The 12,186-nt window shown below is 48.9% G+C and overlaps 1 protein-coding gene across 5 annotated transcripts in view; it reads left to right on the forward strand.

The window, feature by feature from the left end:
- Positions 1 to 12,186, forward strand: part of PFDN6 (prefoldin subunit 6) — a 17,263-nt gene continuing 5,077 nt past the window's right edge. For 2 of the 5 annotated variants that reach the window (XR_012790604.1, XM_075580934.1), the window contains exons 1-3: positions 1 to 135; positions 8,096 to 8,159; positions 8,323 to 8,393. Coding sequence is in view for 4 of the 5 variants with exons in the window: in XM_075580934.1 (XP_075437049.1) it covers positions 8,096 to 8,159; positions 8,323 to 8,393 (135 nt within the window). In the remaining variant the exon portion in view is untranslated. The remainder of the gene's footprint in view (positions 136 to 8,095; positions 8,160 to 8,322; positions 8,394 to 12,186) is intronic. The other 3 variants (XM_075580935.1, XM_075580937.1, XM_075580936.1) reach the window with 3 other exon arrangements.

Genomic DNA, 12,186 nt, shown 5'->3' on the forward strand with positions numbered 1-12,186 from the left:
CCGGAAAAGGAATTCCAGGGGGCGGCCATCTTGGTGGTGGAGTGGGATAAGCGATAGTGTGCAAGGAGTTTGAGGGTGTGTTTCCGGGGTGAGAGGTCAGGAGACCGACAGCACGTTTACTGGAGCAGGGAGAGGGTAATGTGGTGTGATAGCCGGTACCGGGGGTGTGATAGCCAATACCGGGGGAGTGACAGCCAATACCGGGGGAGTGACAGCCGGTACCGGGGGTGTTACAGCCGGTACCGGGGGAGTGACAGCCGGTACCGGGGGAGTGACAGCCGATACCGGGGGAGTGACAGCCGATACCGGGGGAGTGACAGCCGATACCGGGGGAGTGATAGCCGGTACCGGGGGTGTGACAGCCGGTACCGGGGGTGTGACAGCCGGTACCGGGGTTGTGACAGCCGGTACCGGGGGTGTGACAGCCGGTACCGGGGGTCTGACAGCCAATACCGGGGGGTGTGACAGCCGATACCGGGGGAGTTATAGCCAATACCGGGGGTGTGATAGCCGGTACCGGGGGAGTTATAGCCAATACCGGGGGAGTGATAGCCGGTACCGGGGGAGTTATAGCCAATACCGGGGGTGTGATAGCCGGTACCGGGGTGTGATAGCCGGTACCGGGGTGTGATAGCCGGTACCGGGGGAGTTTTATAGCCGGTACCGGGGGAGTTATAGCCAATACTGGGGGTGTGATAGCCGGTACCGGGGGTGTGATAGCCAATACCGGGGGCGTGATAGCCGGTACCGGGGGCGTAACAGCCGCAGGCGGGAGACGGTAACGGGGCGTGACAGCCGCAGGCGGGAGACGGTAACGGGGCGTGACAGCCGCAGGCGGGAGACGGTAACGGGGCGTGACAGCCGCAGGCGGGTGACGGTAACGGGGCGTGACAGCCGCAGGCGGGAGACGGTAACGGGGCGTGACAGCCGCAGGCGGGAGACGGTAACTGGGCGTGACAGCCGCAGGCGGGAGACGGTAACGGGGCGTGACAGCCGCAGGCGGGAGACGGTAACGGGGCGTGACAGCCGCAGGCGGGAGACGGTAACGGGGCGTGACAGCCGCAGGCGGGAGACGGTAACAGGGGCGTGACAGCCGCAGGCGGGAGACGGTAACAGGGGCGTGACAGCCGCAGGCGGGAGACGGTAACAGGGGCGTGACAGCCGCAGGCGGGAGACGGTAACAGGGGCGTGACAGCCGCAGGCGGGAGACGGTAACAGGGGCGTGACAGCCGCAGGCGGGAGACGGTAACAGGGGCGTGACAGCCGCAGGCGGGAGACGGTAACAGGGGCGTGACAGCCGCAGGCGGGAGACGGTAACAGGGGCGTGACAGCCGCAGGCGGGAGACGGTAACAGGGGCGTGACAGCCGCAGGCGGGAGACGGTAACAGGGGCGTGACAGCCGCAGGCGGGAGACGGTAACGGGGCGTGACAGCCGCAGGCGGGAGACGGTAACGGGGTGTAGTAGACGATAATAACATCACTTTTCTCATTGATCTGGGGGTCAGCGCCCCTGATAAATCAGAGGTTACATCTCTGTATTGTATTGTATGTCTTTATTTATATAGCGCCATTAATGTACATAGCGCTTCACAGTAGTAATACATGGGGTAATCAAATAAGTAATCTGTGATAGGTGTATATATATATTCACTCACTCAGATACACGCCACCATAAACTATAAGAGCATAGAAATGTGCACACAATTGCGTTTGACAGGTATACATGCACTCACACGGATATACATGTGCATACATACGGGCACCTAGCACACACATGCATATACACAACAGCATCTAACACGTACACACACACACACATGTATACACGCACGCACAACTGCATCTGACACACGTACCCACGTATATACACGCGCACACATATGTGTCTGACACACACACGCATGACATTAAGAGGCAGATCTGGATCCTGTGTAATAAATGGCTCATCTCATTGCTCCACCGCCTACATCCCCGGGATCCTTTGTCTTGAACACAAACAAAATAAATCTGTATATACCCCACACCATCCAATGAGCCCACGCGTGTGCCTGACGCCATCATGCGTGTGTGTCTCCGAAACCCCACTATATAAACCAACACAAATGGTTAATATTTGTACTACAATACCTGTAGTAATTGGTATGTCCTAACCATGTATCACATCCTAGTAACAGACACGGGAGGATATATGTGTATTACAGTCTCTCCCAGTAATGAGTATGTCCTAACCATGTATCACATCCTAGTAACAGACACGGGAGGATATCTGTGTATTACAGTCTCTCCCAGTAATGAGTATGTCCTAACCATGTATCACATCCTAGTAACAGACACGGGAGGATATCTGTGTATTACAGTCTCTCCCAGTAATTAGTATGTCCTAACCATGTATCACATCCTAGTAACAGACACGGGAGGATATCTGTGTATTACAGTCTCTCCCAGTAATGAGTATGTCCTAACCATGTATCACATCCTAGTAACAGACACGGGAGGATATCTGTGTATTACAGTCTCTCCCAGTAATGAGTATGTCCTAACCATGTATCACATCCTAGTAACAGACACGGGAGGATATCTGTGTATTACAGTCTCTCCCAGTAATGAGTATGTCCTAACCATGTATCACATCCTAGTAACAGACACGGGAGGATATCTGTGTATTACAGTCTCTCCCAGTAATGAGTATGTCCTAACCATGTATCACATCCTAGTAACAGACACGGGAGGATATCTGTGTATTACAGTCTCTCCCAGTAATGAGTATGTCCTAACCATGTATCATATCCTAGTAACAGACACGGGAGGATATCTGTGTATTACAGTCTCTCCCAGTAATGAGTATGTCCTAACCATGTATCACATCCTAGTAACAGACACGGGAGGATATCTGTATATTACAGTCTCTCCCAGTAATGAGTATGTCCTAACCATGTATCACATCCTAGTAACAGAAACGGGAGGATATCTGTGTATTACAGTCTCTCCCAGTAATGAGTATGTCCTAACCATGTATCACATCCTAGTAACCGACACGGGAGGATATCTGTGTATTACAGTCTCTCCCAGTAATGAGTATGTCCTAACCATGTATCACATCCTAGTAACAGACACGGGAGGATATCTGTATATTACAGTCTCTCCCAGTAATGAGTGTGTCCTAACCATGTATCACATCCTAGTAACAGAAACGGGAGGATATCTGTGTATTACAGTCTCTCCCAGTAATGAGTATGTCCTAACCATGTATCACATCCTAGTAACCGACACGGGAGGATATCTGTGTATTACAGTCTCTCCCAGTAATGAGTATGTCCTAACCATGTATCACATCCTAGTAACAGACACGGGAGGATATCTGTGTATTACAGTCTCTCCCAGTAATTAGTATGTCCTAACCATGTATCACATCCTAGTAACAGAAACGGGAGGATATCTGTGTATTACAGTCTCTCCCAGTAATGAGTATGTCCTAGCCATGTATCACATCCTAGTAACAGACACGGGAGGATATCTGTGTATTACAGTCTCTCCCAGTAATGAGTATGTCCTAACCATGTATCACATCCTAGTAACAGACACGGGAGGATATCTGTGTATTACAGTCTCTCCCAGTAATGAGTATGTCCTAACCATGTATCACATCCTAGTAACAGAAACGGGAGGATATCTGTGTATTACAGTCTCTCCCAGTAATTAGTATGTCCTAACCATGTATCACATCCTAGTAACAGACACGGGAGGATATCTGTGTATTACAGTCTCTCCCAGTAATGAGTATGTCCTAACCATGTATCACATCCTAGTAAGAGACACGGGAGGATATCTGTGTATTACAGTCTCTCCCAGTAATGAGTATGTCCTAACCATGTATCACATCCTAGTAACAGACACGGGAGGATATCTGTGTATTACAGTCTCTCCCAGTAATGAGTATGTCCTAACCATGTATCACATCCTAGTAACAGACACGGGAGGATATCTGTGTATTACAGTCTCTCCCAGTAATGAGTATGTCCTAACCATGTATCACATCCTAGTAACAGACACGGGAGGATATCTGTGTATTACAGTCTCTCCCAGTAATGAGTATGTCCTAGCCATGTATCACATCCTAGTAACATCTTCTCCTGGTAGCTGAAACAGCATCCCGTCCATGGGAGCCATTGCTCTGGGCAGACCATTCAGGCTGCCCCAGAGGTACCGTAGGGCTGGGGTCCCCCAGGCCAACCACCAGCCGATTGCCTGGGACCCCTCTATGCAAAAATCTTCCATGGACCGCTTGGTCCTCCAGCCTGATGGCTGCAGTCTGCTGCCCGTCACGCTGCTTCTCTGCGCCGCTAGTAGCTGCTGGAGGGACCGCTTGCTGGGTCCTCTGCTTCTCCGGCTGCACAGCTGCTGTCTGTTCCTTTGCTGGGGCTAGCCTGTCGTAGGCTGTCGGCCCTGTAGCTGGGGAACGTTGCCCCGGATTGGGGTTACTCGGGCAGGATACTTTGGGGCACTCCACCCGCGGATGATCCGTCCAGTCTCCCAGTCTACCCTCGTGGGCATACTCTGCCATCCTGGTAGCCACGAGGCAAGGCACAGGCTTGGGGCCATACTTGGCCAGCAAGGTAGCCTTCACACATTTGTAATCGCCGGCAAATTCTCGGTCGATCCTTCGGTAGACCGGCTGCCCTCTCTCGCTCAGTGTGGGTATGAGGTATGTCAGCCATTCTGACTCAGGCACCTGGAGCGCCGAGCATTGGCTCTCAAATGCCCGCAGGAAATACTTGATTGCATCGGTGCCGTCCACCAACTTAGCGAAGTTTGGGACCTGCACCTTGGCACGGGAGGACTCGGCTCACCGGCACTCTTGCGGGGGCTAGGACCCGCTTCACGGGCTGCGCCAGTGGTAATCGAACTGGCGCAGATCCTGCAGGACCTCTCACTAGGTGGACAATGTGCCAGCGAAAGTCCTCGGTTATGTCTGGACCATACGCTGCAAGGAAATCCGCACAAACACTCTCCGTAGCAACGTACTCAGCCAAGCCGGCCTCATACCACTCAAGATCCTCCGCAAGGCCCATCGTACCTCGGCCGTCACTCGGCAGCCCATATCTTGTGCACCGGGCAACTAACGATTGTCGGTCCCAGGAAGAATAACGTCCTCTTGGACCAGCCATCTTCAGATTTACCCAAACTAATATAAATGTGATCGAATAATAAAATATCAGGTTTGTACAACATTTGTCTGGAACAACTTGTCCTGCGGTCTTGAAAATTCAAGGCCATCTTTGAGCTGTGATTTTCCACAAGAAATCCCAACACAAAGCAGTGTGATCCCACTGCTATGGCACCAGAAAAAGCCTGTCACAGGAGAGCAGTACTTTTACACCGAAACCACCGGGATCACCAGCACCAGACAGGACAAAGTTGTTGAATAAAATGGGGTTTATTCTGGCGCGCCAGCAGACAAAACAAAGATGCACAAAACAAGATACAATACCAACTGGGGTCTGGGGAGTAGTCTCTAGCCTCGCTATGTTCAAGAAGGCTTGCCCTGTCCGCTTCTCGTCCAGGATCTCAGAGTGCTGATCCCACAGCAGAGCCTCTATCTCCTTCTCCAGCTGGTCACAGTCAAGATCAAACTCCTTCACAGAATGACTCTGTCTCTCTGTCTCTCAGATGCTCTCCACACTCCTTTCCAGAGTGTCTCTCTCAGATTGTCCTCTGAGGGAATCTCCACGCTCCTTCCCAGAGTGTCTCTGTTAGCCTCTCTTGCTCTCAGATGCTCTCTGAAGGTAGATCTGATTCTCTGATCAGCAGCACCCCTTATATATCCCTCTGTGGCTATCCTTTACATGGAAGGGGCTGCTGGACAATCAGAGCATGAATTAGATTGGTGCCACAACAGCCAGAGGGTGTGCTAAGAACCCATCCCCATCCCTGATTGTTCACTCTCACTCACTAAATGTCTGTAACACCTCCACACTCCAAACCATTGTCTAAATACACATTTATCTGCAGGAAACTCAGCTGATTAAATCAGAGTCCCTCCATACAAATGTACACATAATCCACTTTACAAGGCTAGCTCCCAAATCACATCACAGAACAATGTTGATTCACTAAACTGGGATTGCATGTACAGGGTATAATGAATACAGGCTTTGAAATACATTCTTACAGACCTGGAAATACATTTACACATTCCCTGTTCTTCCCCAGATATTAAATACATTTGGCCAAAATAAGCCTTACAAAGGTGGCCAAGTTACATAGATTTAGCGAGCTGGGCTTCATCCCAGTTTTGAGATGCCAGCTAGCCCTACCGTCACAATATACACCATGTGTGTGATATATATATATATATATATACACACACACATACATACATACATACATACATACATACATACATACATACAGTGGTGTGAAAAAGAAAGTACACCCTCTTTGAATTCTATGGTTTTACATATCAGGACATAATAACAATCATCTGTTCCTTAGCAGGTCTAAAAATTAGGTAAATACAACCTCAGATGAACAACACATTACATATTACACCGTGTGTGTGTGTGTGTGTGTTTACACATGACATATTACACCGTGTCATGATTTATTTAACAAAAATAAAGCCAAAATGGAGAAGCTATGTGTGAAAAACTAAGTACACCCTTACTGCTTCCATAGGAATTAAGATGCTAAGTAGCAGACAGGTGCTGCTAATCAAATTCTCTTGATTAATTGATCATCAGCAAGTGTGACCACCTCTATAAAAGCCGCAGTTTGCTGGTCTGGAGCATTCAGGTATGTTAACACAATGCCAAGGAGGAAAGACATCAGCAATGATCTTAGAGATGCAATTGTTGCTGGTTATAAGGCCATTTCCAAACAATTTAAAGTCCATCGTTCTACAGTGAGAAAGATTATTCAAAAGTGGAAAACATTCAAGACAGTTGCCAATCTTCCCAGGAGTGGACGTCCCAGCAAATTCACCCCAAGGTCAGACCGTGCAATGCTCAGAGAAATTGCAAAATACCCAAGAGTTACATCTCAGACTCTACAGGCCTCTGCATGTTAAATGTTAAAGTTCATGACAGTACAATTAGAAAAAGACTGAACAAGTATGGTTTGTTTGGAAGGGTTGCCAGGAGAAAGCCTCTTCTCTCTAAAAAGAAAATGGCAGCACGACTTAGGATTGCAAAGTTGCATCTGAACAAACCACAAGACTTCTGGAACAATGTCCTTTGGACAGACGAGACCAAAGTGGAGATGTTTGGCCATAAATCACAGCGCCACGTTTGGCGAAAACCAAACACAGCATATCAGCACCAACACCTCATACCAACTGTCAAGCACGGTGGGGGAGGGGTGATGATTTGGGCTTGTTTTGCAGCCACAGGACCTGGGAACCTTCCAGTCATTGAGTCGACCATGAACTCCTCTGTATACCAAAGTATTCTAGAGTCAAATGTGAGGCCATCTGTCCGACAGCTAAAGCTTGGCCAAAATTGGGTCATGCAACAGGACAATGATCCCAAGCACACCAGCAAATCTACAACAGAATGGCTGAAAAAGAAAAGAATCAAGGTGTCGCAATGGCCCAGTCAAAGTCCAGACTTCAACCCAATTGAAATGCTGTGGCGGGACCTTGAGAGAGCTGTGCATAAACAAATGCCCACAAACCAGAGGTTGACAAATCACCCAAAAATCTACTTGCCACCTAGTCCCCCACCCAATCCCGCCCTGCTTGGTGTCGGCCATGAGGAGGTCGCCACGGGGTCAAATCCAGTCGCCACGGGCCTGTATTTTAATGGATTTGTCGAACACTGTATATGTGTATATATAATGTGTGTGTATACAGATGGCGGAGCAGTTACAGTAGATTAGTGTGTGTGTATATATAATGTGTATGTATTTGTGTGTGTATGTATTTGTGTGTGTGTGTATATATAATGTGTATGTGTGTGTGTGTATACAGATGGCGGAGCAGCTACAGGAGAAGTTACAGTAGATTAGTGTGTGTGTGTGTATATATAATGTGTATGTATTTGTGTGTGTATGTATATATATATATATAATGTGTATGTATTTGTGTGTATGTATACAGATGGCGGAGCAGCTACAGGAGAAGTTACAGTCCGAGGTGACAAAATACCAGCAGCTGCAGAAAGGTGCGGTCTCTAAGATTTATTATCACGTGCGCTCTCTTCCCCTCACCTCTGCACTCCCTCTTACTATCTCTTTTTAGATCTGTATCCTTTTCCCTCTCTCCCTCTCTTCCTTGGCATGTCCCTTTTTATACCTCAGTAACGCTCTCTCTGCCTGTCTCTTTAGACATCAGCAGCAGCATGTCTGCGAGACAGAAGCTGGAGGCTCAACTAACAGAGAACAATATTGTAAAAGAGGTGAGTGTGTGTGTGTGTTTATATAGCGCCATTAATGTACATAGCGCTTCACAGCAGTAATACGCGTGAGAATCATATAAATAACAGATAATATAAATAACAGGTCATGGGAATAAGTGCTTCAGACATAAAAGTAACATTAAGGAAGAGGAGTCCCTGCCCCGAGGAGCTTACAGTCTAATTGGTAGGTAGGGAGAACGTACAGAGACAATAGGAGGGAGTTCTGGTAAGTGCGTCTGCAGGGGGCCAAGCTTTATGTATCATGTGTTCAGAATATCCACAGTGCTATTCACATGCTTCTTTAAGCAAGTGTGTCTTAAGGTGGGTCTTAACGGTGGATAGAGAGGGTGCTTGTCGGGTACTGAGGGGAAGGGCATTCCATAGGTGTGGGGCAGTCAGTGAAAAAGGTTTAAGGCAGGAGAGGGCTTTAGATACAAAGGGGGTAGAAAGAAGACATCCTTGAGAAGAACGCAAGAGTCGGGATGGTGCATAGCGAGAAATTAGGGCTGAGATGTAAGGAGGGGCAGAAGAGTGTAAAGCTTTAAAAGTGAGGAGAAGAATGGAGTGTGAGATGCGGGATTTGATGGGAAGCCAGGAGGGGAGATGCTGAGACAGATCTAGGAAAGAGCAGAGTGATTCTGGCAGCAGCGTTTAGGATAGATTGTAGGGGAGACAGGTGAGAGGCAGGGAGGCCAGACAGCAGGAGGTTACAGTAATCAAGACGGGAGAGAATGAGGGCCTGAGTCAAAGTTTTAGCAGTCGAGCAACAGAGGAAAGGGCGTATCTTTGTGATATTGCAGAGGAAAAAGCGACAGGTTTTAGAAACATTTTGAATGTGAGAGGAGAATGTGAGAGAGGAGTCGAGTGTGACCCCTAGGCAGCGTGCTTGGGCTACTGGGTGAATGATCGTAGTTCCAACAGTAATGTGGAAGGAGGTAGTAGGGCCAGATTTGGAAGGAAGTATGAGGAGCTCTGTTTTAGCCATGTTGAGTTTAAGGCGGCGGAGGGCCATCCAGGATGATATAGCAGAGAGACATTCAGAAACTTTGGTCTGTACAGCAGGTGTAAGGTCAGGTGTTGAAAAGTACATTTGTGTGTCGTTAGCATAGAGGTGATATTTGAACCCAAGAGATGTGATTAGGTCACCTAGAGAAAGTGTGTACAGAGGAAAGAGAAGAGGTCCCAGGACAGAGCCCTTGGGTACCCCCACAGAGAGATCAATAGAGGAGGTGTTAGCAGAAGAGACACTGAAAATACGCTCGGAGAAGTAAGAGGAGATTCAGGATAGAGCTTTGTACGAAATACCAAGAGTATGGAGAATGTGAAGGAGAAGAGGGTGGTCCACGTTATCAAATGCTGCAGAGAGGTTGAGTAATATGAGCAGAATATAATGACCTCTGTCTTGGCAGCCTGGAGGTCATTAGTTATTTTAGTGAGGGCTGTTTCAGTGGAGTGAGCAGTGCGGAAGCCAGATTGTAGAGGGTCCAGGAGAGAATAGGTGTTGAGAAAATGGAGCAAGCGAGAGAATACAAGACGTTCAAGGAGTTTAGGGGCAAAAGGCAGGAGGGAGACAGGTCGATAGTTAGAAAGACAGGTAGGGTCAAGCTTGCTGTTTTTGAGTAATGGTATGACTGTTGCATGTTTGAAGCAGGAGGGAAAGGTACCGGAGTAGAGGGAGGAGTTAAAAATGTGTGTGGGCGTTGAGCGTATTGGGAGCAAGAGATTTTAGGAGATGGGAGGGAATGGGTTCGAGAGGGCAAGTGGTAGAGGGAGAAGAGGCGATCAACAGCGACACATCCTCCTCTGAGACAGTGGGAAAAGAGTCAAGGAAGGCTGGAGGAGAGTTAGGAAGAGGTGTAGGATGGGAGGAAGAAACAGAGGGGATGTTCTGCCGTATGGATTCCACCTTTTCCTTAAAATAGTCAGCAAAGTCCTGAGCGGAGATGGAGGAAGGAGAGGCAGCTGAGGGTGGTTTGAGTAGAGAGTCAAAGACAGAGAACAGTCGGCGTGGGGTAGACTTGTGCATGTTGATTAGTGAAGAAAGTAGGTTTGTTTAGCCATAGAGAGAGGGCAGAGGTGAAACAGGATAGCATAAATTTGTAGTGAAGGAAGTCTGCGAGAGTGTGAGATTTCCTCCAGAGGCGTTCAGAGGAACGAGTGGAGGAACGCAGCATGCGTGTGTGGGAATTTAACCAGGGTCTGGGGTTAGAAGGGTGAGGACGGCAGAGAGAGAGCGGGGCATGAAGATCAAGAGAGGAGGACAAGACAGAGTTGTAGTTCCTGACCAGGTTGTCAGGGTCTGAAGCAGAACTGAGGGAGGAGAGGGAGGAGCGTAAAGTGGAATCAAGAGCTGGTAGGTTAATAGCGCAGGTTTCTGTAGAACCGAGGGGGAGATGGAGAAGGGGAGAAGCGAGAGTGAAGTGATGGTCAGGGAGAGGAAAGGGGGAAAATGGAGAAATTGGAGAGAGAAAAGGTTTTTAGTGAAAACCAGGTCTAGGTAGTGGCCATCCTTGTGGGTGCTGGCTGCAGTCCACTGTTGAAGGCCAAAAGAAGAGGTTAGAGAGAGAAAGCGGGAAGCCCAAGGGAGAGAGGGGTCATCAATGTGGCAATTGAAGTCCCCAAGGAGAAGAACAGGGGAGTATGAGGAGAGAAAGAAAGCCAGGATTCAAAGTGAGAGAGAAAGGCAGAAGGGGTAGAGGTAGGTGGGCGATAGATGACCGCGATGTGGACAGGGAGAGGAGAGAAGATCTGGACAGTGTGAGCCTCAAAGGAGGGAAAAGCAAGAGAGGGAGGAATAGGAAGGGTTCGGTAAGGACAGAGAGAGGAGAGCAGGAGCCCCACGCCTCCACCCCTGCCATCAGTGCGCGGAGTGTGAGAGAAGGAAAGGCCACCGTAGGAGAGGGCAGCTTCCAGAGCAGAGTCAGACTGAGTGAGCCAGGTCTCAGTTATAGCAAAGAGAAGCCGGGAGTGAGAGAGAAAGAAGTCATGCACAGAGAGGAACTTGTTAGAGAGGGAGCGAGCATTCCAAAGGGCACAGGAGAAAGGGAGAGAGAGGAGGGAGGGTGGCAGGGGATGGGGAGAGAGGAAGGAGGGTGGCAGGGGATGGGTATGAGGTTGGAGAGGTTGACACCAGAAGGAGTAGAGGTTGCAGTTGGCAGGCGAGGACGAGCGCATGTAGGAATAAGGCAAGGACCAGGATTAGGAGAGATGTCCCCAGAAGCGAGGAGGAGAAACATGGACAGAAAGACAATGTGTGAGGATGATTTGTAGGGGTGTGATTTAATGTAGGGTGTATAGCTGTGTGGTGTCAGAGGGCGCAGGTAAGAAAGGAGTTCATGTGAACTGAGAATTGGGGGAAGGAAGGAGAGATGGAGATTAGAGACATAAGGAGACTGGTGGAAGGAAGTGCATAATTTGAGAAGAAGTGAGGTCACAGCAAATACAAACAGTATCGGCGGCATGGCAGCAGCAGTAGTAACGTGCTGAGGTGTGCAGTCTGGGATAGATAAGATCCTCCTTTCCAGCGTAGTTACAATCCAGGAATCGGGGGCCAGTAGTTGTGTTGTGTTGTCCACTTGTTTCACTCCTGTTGAACTCCACACTACAAGCTACTTAAAAACTTGGCAACTTCAAGTATAGGCTGCAAAAGGCTGCAGCTGCTGTGTCTGTAGTTATATAGCTCTTAAGTCACCTGACTGGATTAAGTTCAGCCCAGCCAGCTTAATTAGCACACGTGAGGCACATTCATTAAAACAAATGGTATTTCTAAGCGGGCTGTTGCCCTGCCTAAGTG

Source organism: Ascaphus truei (genome assembly GCF_040206685.1).
Source record: "Ascaphus truei isolate aAscTru1 chromosome 20 unlocalized genomic scaffold, aAscTru1.hap1 SUPER_20_unloc_3, whole genome shotgun sequence".
NCBI classification, from domain to species: Eukaryota; Metazoa; Chordata; class Amphibia; order Anura; family Ascaphidae; genus Ascaphus; species Ascaphus truei.